Source organism: Leptopilina boulardi, unplaced genomic scaffold (genome assembly GCF_019393585.1).
Source record: "Leptopilina boulardi isolate dan_hultmark-lab unplaced genomic scaffold, ZJU_Lbou_2.1 LbouV2_214, whole genome shotgun sequence".
Classification (NCBI taxonomy): domain Eukaryota; kingdom Metazoa; phylum Arthropoda; class Insecta; order Hymenoptera; family Figitidae; genus Leptopilina; species Leptopilina boulardi.
The window spans coordinates 1,418,203-1,436,139 of record NW_026137768.1 but is presented as its reverse complement, the minus strand read 5'-3'; the positions used below and the strand labels follow the sequence as shown (position 1 = coordinate 1,436,139).

Sequence of the window (17,937 nt, the reverse complement as noted above, 5' to 3'; positions counted from 1 at the left end):
GATATCTTTACACGGGAAAAAAAGTGGTGCTAATAACGCACCAGCATTTATCGTCCGTTAATTACATCATGTGAGATGGACAAATCCATGCGCTCATAGTATCCCTTACTTTAATGTGAAAAAAGGTTAAAACATGTACCCCGATTTCATTAAAACCATACTATAAATGCTCCCCACCACTCAATATGAAATTTGCTCGAAATCTATGCGCTTTTCGGATGGACTTCTTGCAATTGAGATACAAATGAAGTGCGCATGCCTCATGGGTCTAGTCCCATTTGCAAGAAATCCATCCGAAAAGCGGATGGATTTTAAGCAAATTTTACATATGGAGGTGAAGAGCATTTCTTTCATGAGTTTTAAATGTTTATCGTATACTGATGGGACTGAATTAGTATATATCTTTCCTATTACCGCAAAAAGTAAATTCATGTAATGAATACACGTTTTCATGAAAGAATTTCTTGTTTCAAAAACGATTTTTACATCACATAATGTCTAGCGAAAAGAGCAGTAGTGCTTCATGTAAATTTAGCACAATATTTTTTCCGTGTAGAACGTCTTATTAACAATGTCCCAAGAACGTTCCTAAAAGCATGTCCTTGGGACATCCAGCGGATGCCCGTGCCTATTGGGTACTTTTTAAATAAATTGGTATTCGAATATAATTTTATTTTTTTTACCTAGCAGTATTTTTACTAAAAGTAAATGATCGAATTAAATTTATGTTTTAGTAAAAATGATTTATTTATCTGTAGAACTACAGAAATTAATGGGAAATTGAAAGAAGAAATTAAATCATTATTTTTTAATATATTAAGGGGTTAGGGGTAGTCAGAATTTTCAAAAAATCAAATTTTTTTTTTTTGCATTTTCGTTAAGTAAAATATCTTAAAAATAATCTCTGAAAATTTCAAGTTAATCCGATAATTCGTTTTTAAGTTATTCGACAAATAACAAAGAGAGCTCGGGCCTTTTAAAGCGCTCGGGAGCGCTTGCAGCTAGTGTCAGCTGCAAGAAATCGGCTTTTAGGGTTCTATTGTCATCGATGAACTTAGACTTGGGTATATGTAGTAGTACCTAAATTAATATGGCCCAGGAATAGATGACTCGGTGTAAGTAATTTAATAATTCGTTTTTTTGTACGTAAATCTAGTGTGAAACTAAACGCGTTTTTCTCAAAACTATGTTTTTTGAACTGGTGACAACTATAACTCGAAAACCGCTCAGTCGATTTTAATGAAATTTATACAGCTTTTAGAATACATAATAAACTCGGGCCTGATCGAAGGATTTTTTTTTTTTGAAAAATTTCGATTTTTTAAGACCAATTAACTGTTGATTTTTTCCCAAAAATCTAGACAAAAATTTCCTGAGGCCGCCATTTTGTTAATTTTTGAAAAAAAAAAAATCCTTCGATCAGGCCCAGGATTATTTATTTATAAAACTAATTTCTTTTATCCGATTGATTTCTGATTAATCTCCAAGGACTTATGATTGTCACCGCAAGGACCTTTTTTTGGAACTGGGTTAACACAAACAGCTGTAACTTCGGAAATAAAAATTTTTTTTTTTTAAATTTTCGTGACTTCAAGTCAAAACATTGTTTAATAATACCATATTACTACTTTTGTAAAATAAAATTATTTAATAGCAAAAAAAAATACTGAAAATTCTCATTTTTTCGTGCCTCTGACTACCCCTAACCCCTTAACTATTACGAGATCATCCTGAATATTCTTATTGACTATTACACACCATATGTAAATATAACATATATTTTTATGTCTAAGAAAACACTGATTTAATCAGCGTTTACTTTAATTTCTGTTTTCAATTTCCCATTAACTTTCATAGTTCTACAAATAAATAAATAATTATTACTAAAACATAAATTTAATTTGATCATTTACTTTTAGTAAAAATACTGCTATGTAAAAAAAATTATGTTCGAATACCAATTTATCTAAAAAGTAGTATCTTGAGAAAACAATAATTTAAGTAATCAACTTTTCATAAAATTTATTCAATTAATCTTTTTTTCTTTTGGTTTTCAATTACTCAAAAAAATAATATCGTAATTAAATTTACAAATAAATTTGAAGAGCTCAAACTTTTGTGTGGAAGTTGTTGCTGAGTAGCAGTGATTTTATCATAAAAAATACAAAAACTCGATTTTCTTAAACATGCGTCTAACGATTTTTTTCTTTTTGGTCTTAAATTAGTCAGGAGACATAATATAATAAAAATCCACAACAAATTTGAAGTGCCTCGACTTTTGGGTTGAACTTGCGGTTTGGACCCACCGTGCGACATCAAATCTTACAAAAAATATATTGAATATATTCAATATATTTGTATACATTATAAGGACGTATACTGCCTTCCAAAGTAAAAAAGTATATAATTAACAATAAAAACATTGTTGTTTACGGCTTTTTTACTTTGGACGGCAGTATATGTATTTATATTTATACACGAAAAAAAATTGAAATACGAATAAAGTAACTTTTACCACTTTAAAAGTAAAACCTGAATTGTCTGCAGTTTCTGCGCATTTTTGACAATTTTTACTCGAGAAATAGTAAAATTTACTATTTCCGGAATAACTTTTACTATTTTCGGAGTAAAAATTGACAGAAATGTGCAGAAACTGCGGACAGTTCAGGTTTTACTTTTAAAGTATACTTTAACTATACTTTTACTATAGTAAAAGTTACTTTAATCGTTTTTCCATTTTTCTCCGTGTATATATTATTTGTATGTATTCTAAAGATTTATTTATATAAAATCTTACGTAAAAGCATTAATATAGGAAATGTCAATGTGTACATTAACTAATTAATTTGTTGATTAACTAAGATTCTCAGTTAAAGTGTGAAATTCGGATATTAACTAGTTAGGGTTAGAATAAAAGTTTGCTTTCGAAGTTTAACTGATTTGACTAGGTAATCCGCAGATTAACTAGTTAATGTCCACATTAACTGATTTACGGACTTTAATGGTAACACCCCAGTGTGCACGAGTAACATGCATGTAACAGTTCCATAACATTTCTATGAAAATGTCCGCTTATTCGTGTAACATGTTACACGAATAAGCGGACATTTTCTCAGAATTGTTATGGAACTGTTACATGCATGTTACTCGTACACACTGGGACATATACTATTTTTATTTATTCACATATATTTCAACAATGAAACTACTAAAACTTAAGAATTTTAGGAATTTACTTACGAATTGCCAGATGAGCTGAAAGAGCTGTTTTGTCTAAAGAAAGAGCCCAGATCCTCAAGTTATGAACTTTAACAACACCATCAATTTGTATAAAAGTATTTTCAACTTGGGAATAATCAAAACCTTTCGGTATTCCCTCCATAAGAACGTTCATAACATCTTTAATGATAGCTACTGTTGTCAAGATTACCAAAATAGAAAACAGGAATGTACAGATTGGATCAACTATTCTCCATTCAGGCTAAAAAATAACAAGAATCATTAGATTAATATATTATTATTATTTATAAATAAGATATTTATTATCTATATATGATCGCGTCTGAAAAAAATATTTTTTGTTTGCTTTTACTTTGAGCAGACTTAAAGCACAGAAAAAATGGTGGACAGGTGATAAAATTTCTAATTCACTGAATCTTTGTTTATTCGAATTTTTGTTTGTACGAATTATTTTGATAAATTTCTTAAAACTCCAAAATTTCATTTGTACGAAATTAAAATGACCAAATAACAATTCGTGCAAATAATGATTCAGTCAATTTGAAATTCTGAAATTTGAATCTTTTAAAATTCAATTAAATGAGAATTATACTAAATTAAAATTAGTTGAAATTAGAATTCTATTAAATAAAAAATTAGATAAAGAAAAAATCTGTGAAATAAAAATTTCTTCAAATATAACTTCTGTTAAATGATAATTTGATAAATCAAGATTCGTTAAAAAAATAATTATATCGAATAAAATTCTTTAAATGAAAAGTCTAACTAATGTTTTTATGGAATAATCAGTAGGGCGTTTCACCAAAAACTTTTTTTTTGGATTTTCAAAAACCTTAAACCGTAATCTTCTCACTATTTATTAGAAGTTTCCACATGAGATGAAATTTTACGCAAAATTAATGAATAATATATTTCAAAAATCTTTAATGTTGAAGTACCTTGAAATAAATTATAAGGGCTGCAACAAAAACACCAACGCTTTGGATAAAGTCTCCGAGTACATGAATATAAGCTGCTCTAACGTTTATATTTCTTTTCTCATCTTTTTCTAAAACACCTTCCTCTCGACATTTATCATTATTTGTTTTTTCCTCATGTTTATGGTTGTGATTACTGTGACTATGGCCATGACCATGTCCATGTCCATGCCCATGTTGATGCAATGTTAGTCCCATTCTGAAAATATTAATTCCAATAATTATCGTTTCTTAAATATTAATAATATTAAATATTAATAATTTAATAATCCAACTTAATTTAACACAAAAATTGCAAAAATCAATCATTTAATCCTTCAATGTCACACTTCGTTTTTCGATCGCGGAGGTCACACTGGGTGGTTACCACCCTTATAGTCATTTTTGAGTGGCTGTAATTTGGAAATGGTTAAATTACAGAAATCAGAAAAATTTGTGGATACATTTAAATGTTTTAAAAATCTGTTTCCTTATGTTTTAAGTAAAAAATATAAAATTCGTGTTATCGAAAAAATTTCATGAATCTTTTAAGTTTTCCAGAAAAATAGCAAAAGTTAAAAATATTGATGAGTGACAACCACCCAGTGTGACCTCGAAGGGTTTATTTATTAAATTTAATAGCATTTTTTATCAATTTTCTACATTATTTCCACAAACTACGAATGTGCAACGAGTTCATCGCACATTCATAATTTGGAATCCGCTAGGGAATGTAAATTTAACTTACACAAGGTTTACTGCGACACCTATCGCTGAAGTTATTAACATGGCAGTAGCATCTAAGTTAAAATTCTCATTAATAATACGGTCCACAGCAAGGAAAAATAAAATGCCAGTTACCACCCATATCATCAAAACAGATGTTAGTGCACCTATTACCTACAAAAAAAAGTATTTAAATTATAAAATTTATTTTTGTTGAAAAAATTAGACATTGCTATTATATACATTTCAATATACAAAATTATTTATATTATTTATCACCGGCCTTTTTGAAAACAATATGTTTCTTTGTTAACGATTATCCAATTGGTTACATTTATCAAGAATATTTTTTTATTGACAGAATTTTTACAGACTTTAGATGGATATAGAAAATAGAAGAAGACAATAAAAAGTTCTTTGTAGGTTAGACTCAAAGGAATAGTCGATTTAAACGCATATAGAAGCAATGTTGAAAATGTTTTTCTGGGAGTTTATTTACGGTGTATGTATATACCCTGGCGGATCTCGAAATCGGAATGTACGCTGAATTCGTTGTACATTCGTTACACATTGGTTAAACATTTAGTTGGAGTGAAAATTGTGTAGAAACTGAGTGGAAACTGTGGAAAAGTGTAATTGAATTGAATAATAAAAGTATTTAGTGATAGATTTGTGCTGTATTTGTGATAAATTAACGTGTTATTATTAAATAAATAATGTTTAAAGTGTAAAATGTTCGCGTAAGTGAGTTTGACAGGCTAGGGAATTTTCTAGTGACATCCAAATTGATAGTCGATAAAGAAGTTGAGCCGCTGACTTTGCACGGTAGGTAGGTGGCTCCTTTTTAAAAATTCTCTTTTTCAATTGTAAATAGAAAAATTAATTAATTAATAAGTTATATAGTTTCTATGTTGTCATTTTTTTAACAATTGAATTTTTGAAGATTGTTTAATGAGATAAATTAAACTTGTGTAATCGATGCAAATTGTTGTTTTTAAAATACTTTTAAATAAATCTTTTCTTTTAATTACATTTATATTAAAAATAAATAATAATAAAATAAAGAAAAATAAAAAAAGTTTTCTTTATTAAAATTATGATTAAATTAATTTAATTGAATTTAATTAAAAAACAACAATTTGCATCGATTATACAAGTTTAATTTATCTCATTAAACAATCTTCAAAAATTCAATTGTTAAAAAAATGACAACATAGAAACTATATAACTTATTAATTAATTAATTTTTCTATTTACAATTGAAAAAGAGAATTTTTAAAAAGGAGCCACCTACCTACCGTGCAAAGTCAGCGGCTCAACTTCTTTATCGACTATCAATTTGGATGTCACTAGAAAATTCCCTAGCCTGTCAAACTCACTTACGCGAACATTTTACACTTTAAACATTATTTATTTAATAATAACACGTTAATTTATCACAAATACAGCACAAATCTATCACTAAATACTTTTATTATTCAATTCAATTACACTTTTCCACAGTTTCCAATCAGTTTCTACACAATTTTCACTCCAACTAAATGTTTAACCAATGTGTAACGAATGTACAACGAATTCAGCGTACATTCCGATTTCGAGATCCGCCAGGGTAGGAGGATGAAAAAACTTACTTCTGCTCTATACCATCCAAAGGGCATTTTTCTTGTAGCAGGTCGACTTGCCATCCATATCGAAAAAAGAGATATCATAAATGACGCAAAATCTGTTAGGAGGTGAGCAGCATCTGTTGCAATTGCTAAGCTATTTGACCAAATTCCACCTATAAAATATTAAAAAAAATATAAATCATTTATGTAAATTCTTAAATAAATTTTATTTTAAGAAAAATTGGTATTAACAAATTGCCATGTTCATTGCCATGTAAAAATATTACGTTAATTATCATTAAATCAGGAATAGTCTAATAATACTAATCAATATTTTTTCAAACATTCTAACAATGAATAATCACAAATTTTTAAATGTCAAATTTATTTATCGATATTCATTTTTCTGTTGTACTTTCGTATAACATAATTAACTATCGAAATAATTAGTTTAAATTTCCTGGAGTGTAAAACAAAAAATGAAAAAAGTTTACCATTCACAAAAGAAAAAATATAGTAGAGTGTAAATATTATTATTAAAAAGATCAGATCAGACTAAATTAATTTTTAACATTGAAAATTTAACACTCCAATTTTTTCCGTAAATGTTACCGACAAAACCCAAAATTTAGGCAATTCGCGAAATTCAATTCACACATTTCTATCAATATGTCAAGTTTGTCCCAAAAGTTCCCACTCAAGCGATTTCCCTAAAATTCATCTTAACATAACTTCTATAAAACTTAATCAATTACAATTTTATTTTAGAGTTTTCGAAAGGATTTTTTCTCTACTTTATGAATATGAAATCTAAATTTTTTAATTCTTTCTTTTAAAGCGTTTTTTCTCAAAATTTTTTAAAAAAATTTAATTTTCGCTGCTTAAGGTCGTTTTTAAATTTTTTGTTTTGGTCTCAAAAAATAGCATTTTTTGTGTACTTTAAAATCACACTTTGACAAAAATGGGATGTTCATTTTCAAGGTCAAATTTGAAAAAGTGTAGTTTTTTATGTAAAAAAAGTCAAATTTGACTTTGGAAATAAGCAGATCCCATTTTTGTCAAAGTGTGATTTTAAAGTACACAAAAAATGCTATTTTTTGAGACCAAAACAAAAAATTTAAAAACGGCCTTAAGCAGCGAAAATTAAATTTTTTAAAAAAATTTTGAGAAAAAACGCTTTAAAAGAAAGAATTAAAAAATTTAGATTTCATATTCATAAAGTAGAGAAAAAACCCTTTCTAAAAGCCTAGAATAAAAGTGTAATTGAATAAGTCTTATGGAAGTTATGTTACGATGAATTTTAAAGAAATCGCCTGAGAGATGAAATTTCGAATCCTTGTATCTTCAAAGCCCTTTGTTATTGGGTAAAATCATTTGGTGGTTGAATGTATGTCCACTAGGACTATACTTTAGCCAAGTATCAACTCAATCCTGAGAAATTAATTTTTACGGTGGGAACACACACTGCGCCAGAAGGTGGTTTAAATAAAAATGAATTGGCACTTAAAAATTCTTTTTGATTATGATTCTTAGATGAATAAAAAACATTTCTCAATAGTTTTTAAAATTAGTTTACGTTCCCGATTTAAATAAAATTGAGTTTTTATATAAAAACAGTGTTTTATGGGGAATCAGAATTTATTTAATCTAATAAATACTGCAATAAATGATAAAATAATTACTTATTTTCAATTTTACATATAAATAATTATATTGCTGTAGTGTTTGTGTCCGATTTTAAAAAATTAAATTATAATGTTAAAAGAACGATTTTAAGAGTGACAAAATTTATTTAAGAGAGTCGAATGGTCTCTGAAATTTTTTGGCAAGAAGAGACCTTTAATTATCGCTCTATAAAAACGACACTAAACGTGAAAATGATAAACATTGATTTTAAAATACTTTCTTCTCGAAAGACGGACATTTTTTACAAAAGCAGCTAGAGATCGTTATCTTATATAAATTTCCTAAATCCGAAAGATTATGCGAATCCATACAAAAACACGATTGCAAAACGAAAAGTAATATAATGACAGGTTCTTTACCTCCCGCCGCCGTCAGATGGCAGCAGCATGCAGGGCGCACAAAATCGCAGCTGTTATTAGATTACTTTTCTACTTTTTGTTTTGCAACCATGTTTTTCTATGGATTCGTACAGTCTTTTGGATTTAGGAAATTTATAAGATGAGGATTTTGGCTGATTTTGTTAAAAGTGTTCGTGTAAAATCAATACTATTTCACGTTCAGAGCGATAATTAAAGCTCTCTTCTTGCCAAAGAATTTCAGATACCGTTTGACACTCTTAATGCATAAATATAAAAACGAAACAAGAAAATAACTTCATTGTTAATAAATTTATATGAACCCAAATCTAAAACATCTATTATCTATACACATATAAGTATACATTAAATAAATTCTGGTTCCTCATAAAATACTATTTTTAAATATTTAAAACTCAATTTGTTTTAAATTGGGCACGTAAGCTGATTTTAAAACCTATTGAGAAAAGTTTTTTATTCGTCTTAGAACCATAATCAAAAAGAATTTTTAAGTGCCAATTCATTTTTATTTAAACCTCCTTCTGGCGCACCGTGAACAGTTCAGGAATTTTGCCCCATACATAAATTAATCACGAATTTTTATTTACTTACAGTGATCTATAGGTACACAAGATAAATTTTTATTTATTACTTACCTACGATCTCTCCAATCATAAATATAACACATAGCACACTGGCAATTAATAATTTCTTGCGAGCTTTTCTATCTATATCTTCATTTCTATCTCTGTGGCAGTGATCTTCACCTAAAATTAAAATTTTGAAATTTAGACTATATATGTCTAACAGTTCTGTCAAAGAAGTTTACAAAAAATAAAAATTAGTTTTTTATACAATGTAATTTTATCGTGTTTTAAAAACTATCTACTGTAATTAAACGTGGATTTAATAAATAAGACAATTTTTCAAGCTTCAAATATTAATTATTATAGATTTTGAGCAATATTTTTAAATAAATTTTACATTAGTTTAAGAGTAATTTAACTCTTTAAATTTAAGATATTGAATGAAAGTGTTGTCTACTGAAGGATTTATATTTATTATTTTTGCTGACAGCAATTATTTGATTTTAATCATTAAGTTTGTACACAAGTTTGTTTATTAGTGAAGTACAAAAAATTACACACCTCGTATTATTTTACACAATACAATTACTAAAATTTTGTTAAATTTGAATTTTTATTTGCTTCTTTTCTTCGAATATCGTACAATATATTTTAACTTAAATAATTGTTTTTTGAACATTTACCTGAATATTGTGGAATAAATTTTTGTGAAATTAGTGAAACGGACATATATTATAACAATATGTGTTAAGCGGAAGGTTTGATGTCTTTTTATATTAACCCGTGCTGCCAAGCGATAAAAGTTTTCCAACATAAATTACATGAGGTTGTCAACAGCTGAATACTAATTAATTCTTTATTTCGACCAAAGCAATTGCTCAAATAGTTTTAAACTCACTAGACTTCAACCTCATAATATTTTAGATATTTGTCAGAATTTTTAAAAAATTTTAAATATTATTTTGAATTTACGGATAGATAAAAATTTTTAATCTTTTTTTTTCTTTTATTTAAAAAAAAAATTAATAACAAAAAGTGTGACTCTAATGCAAAACATTTTACTATTTTAATAAAAATTGAAATTTTTTTAAAATGATTATGTATGGTAAAATAGTGAACATACTTAGTATTGGACGTTGATAGTCATTGACTGCTTTATTATCACTGTCATTATCTTTAATAAGAGTACAGCATCCAGATAGTTTTCCATGCACGCAAAAAATAACTTTTTTTGATGTCATGGCACTATCATGAGGTTCATTGTTATTGGGAGAAACACTTGTTCCATACCCAAAAGTTGCTTTGTCCTTGAATCTGAAAAGAGAATATGATGAAATATGAATTTACAGGTATTCTAAATTTAGTATAATGATATTTCTGACAAGCGAATTAAAAACACCCATGAAAACATTAAAACTGTTTCATAAATGAAAGATTATAGAAAGCTTTCCCCGTGTAGAAAATAAAAACTGGTCCTAGCTTGGTCGTATCTATTTTGCCCTATTATTAACTAGGTCCAAGTTTGGCATTCTAGCTTGGTCCTACAATGGTTTATGATGCGATTTTAGCCTAGTCCTAACTTGGGTGCCTAGTTAATGCCAGTTTTAATAATAAATAATTTAAAAAATTAATTTTAACCACAATTAATATCCCTATTGTAAATTCCCGTATGAGATCCCGCATAAGATCACTTATGGTTTCTCATATGTGATATTACATGAGATCTTAGGAGAATCCTATATAGAAACTCATGAGACAAATCTCATGAGTGTCTATATAGAATTCTATATGAGATCTCACATAGGATCCCACATGGGATTATGTAGTAGTTATTTAAAAAAAAGAATATGAGACATATATTTTAGGTTTTAAACACAAAATATTTTTGGTTTATATAAAATGAACTCAAATTTTGTCCGATTTTACGTATCTCTTACCGTTTTTGAGATATTCACAAATCTTATTTTTCAAATTTCGACCCCATATGGGATCTTATATGGAATCCTGTATGGACACTGATGAGATTCTTCTTACGAGATGTCCTTATAAGATTTCGTATGGGATCTTATATAAGAAACCATAAGATATCTTACAAAGGATCTCATATGGGAATTAACAGTAGGGTACTAACTTTCTAAAAGGAATATCCTTTAAGTTTTAAATTAAACTCTGAGAGTTGAATTAAAATTTGAACCCTACGGGAATCGATCCCCAGACGCATGACCTAAGAGACCTAACGAACGCTTTAACTATATAAATTTTCACTATATTTTTTTAATTCTATTTTACAAAAATACTTGAAATCATCCAGAACTTTCGCTGTAATTGTTTTATGTTGTCAAATAATGGATTTAAAACACTATATTGCATTGTTTAATTGTTTAAACAATTTATTGTTATGTATATTAATTTTTTTGTAGTGCACCTAGAAAGATGCAGTTTTTTTCCTAATTTTACAATTTATCAAATCGAATATAAAGCCAGATAGATTTGATGTAAAATTATTAATTCAACAATTGTTTAAACAATTTATTGTTGTTATTTATTAACTTTTTTGTAGTACACCTAGAAAGATGCAGCTTTTTCCTAATTTTACAATAGGAAAAAATACTGCATTTTTCTAGGAAAATTATGAAAAATGTTAATAAATAGAAACAATTATTTGTTTAAACAATTTAACATAATAGTTGTTGCAAATTTAATTCTATATTTTATTTTATTTATAACCTTTAAATTACTAACTACTAAGAGAAGGTAACAAATTTATAAAATTGTGCTACTTTCTATGTGTATTTAAAAAAGTTATAAATTATGAACAATAAATTGTTTAAACAAATAAAAATTTAACAAAATATTTTTGAAATATATTATTTGGCAATATATATAACAATAAATAATTATCAATTAATTAAATAAGTATTATCTGAGAATATTTTACAAATTCTAATTTAAATCACTTTTTTTCATAAAAAATTTTCTAACACTTAACTAAATGTTCTAGCTAAGTCCAAGTTAGGACCAGTCTAGAATATATAAACAGGGGCTGCCAAGGTAGGACCAATATTGGGCCAACAATCATTTCAGGCATACGTTCCCAGATAGCACAACAATTTGCAGCAATTCTTCAGCAAGTTTACAATGCCAAATTTGTTAGTTTGCAATGTAAATTTGCTGCAAAACTGTGGCAAATAGCTATATGTCCACGCTTTGCGAAGTTTGCATTGCAAGTTTGCAGAAAAATTTTACATACAATTTGCAGAAAATTTTTATGGCAAACTTGAAGAAAATATACTGATAATTTGCTCAAGTTCATGTCATGCGCAGTAGTTCTCTATGGCACTTAGGGCTGCGCAATACATTTTAGTCGCCTTTCCTTTAGGAAAGGTTTGCAGTAACAAAATATCATCATATTTACAACAATGACATTTTTTAATTTTTGTCGAAAAATGTCCGCAAGTTTTCTTAAAATTTGTCATAAAATTTTCCTGCAATTTTTCTGAGAAATTTTTCTGCAAACTTGCAATGCGAACTTCGCAAAGCGAGGACATATAGCTATTTGCCACAGTTTTGCAGCAAATTTACATTGTAAACTTATAATTTGGCGCTGCAAAATTGCTGCAAAAAGTTGTGCTATCTGGGTTGGTGATTTCTACACGGATCAATAAAAAATTTATCAAAATTGAAATGAAAGATTCATGCACTTTTTCAGTATGCTTGATGTAATTTTGCGAAATTCTTGGATACGCAAAAAAATCAGCTTTTGTTAGACGCACACAAATTGAGAACGCTAACCCTGACCTACTACGACGGGTAGGCATGCATTAGTAAATAATTTTCTCTCTTTTTGAATTCAAACATTTATGTACATATTGATTTAAAGACGTAGAAACTTTATTTTTCCACATTTGCCTATCGTAGTAGGTCGCATCGTTAAGTGTTCTCAATATGGGTACGAATATAATACCCGTAGGGATAAACTTTAAAGTTTTAATATCGCTGTTTTGCGTATAATTCTACGTGGAAATGTTTCAAAATACCATGTAAAATTCGTGAAGGTACATGGAAATCCACGTAGATTTTTACTCTTTATCTCGCTCTTTATACATGAATTTCTACATGTACTTCATCTTCATCTGAGTTGTCATCGATTCCCGGCTGAAAAAACTTGTACAAGAAAATGTACAAGTTCTTGTACATGTTCATTAATGAATTTGTACATTTTCTTGTACATGTTCATTAATGAACTTGTACATTTTCTAGTACATGTTCAAGTAATGTTCTTGAACAAGTTCAGCATCCGGAATTGAGACATGTTCTTGTATCAGAACTTATACAAGATCCTGGACAAGAAAATATACTTATACAAAAAAATGAGCATGTTCTTGTACATATTTTTTTATGTACAAGTACTTTTACATGAACACGTTTATGTTCTTGCTCTAAGAAATGTCATACTTGTGGACAAACTGGCAAGGGCCTTTCCACTGCCTTGATATGTAGTTTTCTAGGTTATATTGCAAACATGGCGTAACCAAGTAACTGTCGTTTAATCTGGGAAATGACGGACTTGTGGAAAAACTGGCAAGGGCCATGAGAGAGCCTTACTTAAAGTAGAACTAAGTAGGGAAATTTCTGCACGGGATCGTTACTCGCAGGATTTCGGGGTCACTGATTACGAATTCGGTGTCCGTTTTTCAAAATATCGGATCCAATATGGCGGACGACATTTTAAAAATTAAGCACATTCGCTTGAAACACATTACTCGGGGGTTTTATGGATTTTCATTGCAAAATTAAAAATTGTTGTATTTCAAAATAATAATTATTTAAATATTATATTTGTAATTTAAAAGTTAATACAATTACAACCCTGTGGGCAAAAAACCCCCTCATAACAAAAGGATATCCCTAGGATATCCATATCAATAGTCGATATCCTAGAATGGTCCCCAGGATATCTTGGGATATCCATAGGATATCCCTAGGATATCCAAACCGCCGGTCTGTGGGACATCAACAGGACATCCATAGGATATCCACAGGATATCCCTAAGACATCCACAAAATATCTATTGGATATTATATCGCAGGATATCCATGGGATATCCTCAGGATGTCCGTGGGATATTCTTAGGATATTCACGGGATATTTAACATCTCAACATATATTTTTTAAGGTTAAAATTGTTAAGCTAATATAATGAATAATAATATAATAAAAACAAAAATCTTATGAGCTTCTAATTTATTTTAAATGAAGATTTGAAACGCATTTTTCAATGATTTTAAATAAACTCATGCACTTAATGTATAATTAATATTAATAATTATTCGTTGTTTGCGGGGAAGAATTTATATTGTTTAAAGCCAATTTATCTTCTGACAATATTAAGCATATGAATAAAGGAATAAATCACGAATGAGAAAAAAATTAGTTAATAATTTTTCAAATTAAACAACTTTCTCGAAAAACAAGTTGCATTTTATTTTATTTATATAAAATTTAATTCACAGAATATTCTCACTCGTAGTCTCATAATGACTTTAAAAACAGTATCCTGAGAATATCTTCTTGACATCTAGAAGATATACTGAGAATATCCTGAAAATATCTGGGATATCCTGTCGATATCTATGGGATATCCTGATGATATCTGTGGGATATCCTGACGATATCTATGGGATATCTGGAGGACATTTATGAAAGTCTATAGAGATATCCTGAAGATATCCTGTGGATATCCTCAGATATCCATGCTATATCCAAAGGATATCCAAACCGCCGATTATTTGGATATCCTTAAGAGATCCTTTTGATATCCATAGGACATCCCTAGGATATCTGCGGGATATTATTAATATATCCCAAGATATCTTGTGTTATTAGGGCATGTTCATTCTTAAAACGTTTTAAGAACGTTCTTAGAACGTTTCATGTCCGCCAAATAATGTTCTGGAACATTTTAAGAACATGGATGTTCAAATAATGTTCCAGAACATTATTTGGTAGACATGAAACGTTTTAAAAACGTTCTTAAAACGTTTTTAGAACGAACATGGTTTTCTGCCTACAGGGAACGATATATAATTGTTTGAAAATATTTTTAAATTATTGAAAATTAATGTTAATGGAATAGATAGTTGTATAATCATTATGTAATTTTAATGTTTTTACATCAAGTTTAATATCATTAAAATTGTTAAAATCTAAAAATTACAAATATAACATTTAAAAAAATATTTTTTCTAAATTTAAATAATTTTTTATTTTGCGTTAAAAAGTTATTAAACCTGAAGGACCCTCGAAGGGACCCTTCTCTTAGGGGAAGGGAATATAAATAAGGTAAATTATAGTGGGTAAAAGTAAATAACCGGTTTGAAAGAAATATAAAAAAAATTTGTCTGAAGGATTTCAAATATTTAAAAAATGTTCATAGAAATTGACTATTAAATTTTTTAATTTTTACTACATATTTATAGAATTTTTTGAATGTCTAGAATTTTGAACAGTTGAATCTTCCAAATATTTCATTTTTATATCAATAATTTTAAAAAAATAGAACAATTTTTTTTTACAAATTTAATGTCTTTGTTAACAATAGAGGTATATGGTGGGTACAAGTGGCTTTTGAACCTTGCTTGAAACCCTTTTTACAAAAAAATAAAATGTCTACAATCATAAATTTTTTTTAATTGTTAGGGGGGGGGGTAAAGTATTAAAATTTGGTTTGCATTTTCTTTAAATTATTTTATGCATATTATCTCAAGAATATTGTGTCAAAATTTCAAGTCAATCGAAACAAAATTTAAAAAGAAAAAAAATTTTAAAAAACTTTGAAATTTCATGTTTTTAGGGTTCCGTACCCGAAGGGAGAACCCTATTAATGAGACTAGTGAAGCAAGGCATGTACCCCCCATCCCCTAGCGGCCACACGAATTTATCTAGAGGGCTGAAATTTAGTACACATATGTATTTTGGCGTGTAGATTACAGGAAAAATATAGCGAATCTCATAGGAATTGATTATCATAGCGTTGTCAAGGAAAAACCATGAATTTTTACGAAAAATCCCTAAAAATTACTATGTACCCTCCCCCTAGTGGCCACATCTTTTCACATAGAGAGCTCAAATTTAAAACATTTATGTATTTTTACTCGAAAATTACAGGAAAAATATAGCGAGCACGATTGGAGTTGATTTTCATATTGTTTTTAAGGAAAACTCATATTTTTAGAAAAAATTATGGATTATTTGAATAAAAAAAGAAGAAAATTTTATCTTAAGGTATTTAAATTTATACATTTTTATGTTTTTTTTTACGTGTAGATTACAAAAAAAATATAGCGAGAACGATTGGAGTTGATTATCATAGCGTTTTCAAGAAAAAACTGATAATTTTCGATAAAAATCATGAATTTTTTTCAAAAAACGAAGAGAATTTTATCTAAAGGGCTTCAATTTTATACATTTTTACGTATTTTTACGTGTAGATTACAAAAAAAGTATAGTGAGCACGATTGGAGTTGATTATCATAGCGTTTTCAAGGAAAACCTGATAATTTTCTATCTATGTGTCTATATATGTGTTTTCATGCTCACATTACAAGAAAAATTAAGCAAAATTGGAATTTTTTCATAGGCCTTTACACTTTAATCCCCCAAATTTTAGGTTTAACGGTACGAAACCCTCGGTTTTAATGCGAGTGTAACTCGCACTCGTCCGATTTTTTTTTATTAAATAACCACACAGAAAAAACGTAATCTCAAATTGAGTACAAAATTCCTACTCAATTTGATACGCATCAAAAATGAGACCACGTTTTATGCCACGTTTTGTGAACTCATTTTGAGATGCAACAAATATGAGTCCAACTTTTTTTGTGCATTTGTAATTTGTTTATTTTTAAATTTGCAATTTCTTCCGATACACCATTTGAAAGAACGAATGCTGAGCCATAAGAAATGTCTATTGCCAAATTTTTCTAATTGCGTTTATTATTCAAAATATCCCAAGCAGCAAGGTATATTCCCTGAATATCCGTTGAATACCACAGTGGAATATTCTCATGATCTTCTAGGAAAATCAAAATGTCCGCATCATGGGAATATTCCATAGTGACATTCAGGGTATATTCCAGTTACATTGAGAGAATATTCCTCAGTGACATTCATGGAATATTCCAGTGACATTAAGGGGATATTCAGGTGATATTGTGGAAATATTCCAGTGATATTGAGGGAATATTCCACGGTTACATTGAATTTTTTTTTTAAATGTATTTTTAATCTTCCTGCTTATTCAAATAACAATTTATAACACATTTCTATTATTTCAACACTTAAAAAAAAATTCAATATAACCGTGGAGTATTCCCACAATATCACTGGAATATTCCTTTAATATTACCCTCAATGTCACTGGAATATACCCTGAATGTCACTGTGGAATATTCACATTTTGATTTTCCTTCCCAGATAGCACAACTTTTTGCAGCAATTTTGCAGTAAATTTGTAGCGCCAAATTATAAGTTTACAATGTAAATTTGCTGCAAAACTGTGGCAAATAGCTGTATGTCCTCGCTTTGCGAAGTTCGCATTGCAAGTTTGCAGAAAAATTTCTCAGAAAAATTGCAGGAAAATTTTATGACAAATTTTAAGAAAACTTGCGGACATTTTTCGACAAAAATTAAAAAATGTCATTGTTGTAAATATGATGATATTTTGTTACTGCAAACCTTTCCTAAAGGAAAGGCGACTAAAATGTATTGCGCAGCCCT

At 28.5% G+C, this 17,937-nt stretch overlaps 1 protein-coding gene across 3 annotated transcripts in view; it reads right to left on the bottom strand.

Annotated features, from left to right (window-relative positions):
* Nucleotides 1-17,937, bottom strand: part of LOC127279122 (zinc transporter 2) — an 85,816-nt gene that overhangs the window by 2,244 nt on the left and 65,635 nt on the right. For all 3 annotated transcript variants that reach the window (XM_051301272.1, XM_051301274.1, XM_051301271.1), the window contains exons 2-7: nucleotides 10,282-10,472; nucleotides 9,228-9,338; nucleotides 6,554-6,702; nucleotides 4,945-5,096; nucleotides 4,179-4,416; nucleotides 3,241-3,481 (exon numbers count right to left, since the gene is read on the bottom strand). In XM_051301272.1, coding sequence (XP_051157229.1) covers nucleotides 3,241-3,481; nucleotides 4,179-4,416; nucleotides 4,945-5,096; nucleotides 6,554-6,702; nucleotides 9,228-9,338; nucleotides 10,282-10,472 — 1,082 coding nt within the window. The remainder of the gene's footprint in view (nucleotides 1-3,240; nucleotides 3,482-4,178; nucleotides 4,417-4,944; nucleotides 5,097-6,553; nucleotides 6,703-9,227; nucleotides 9,339-10,281; nucleotides 10,473-17,937) is intronic.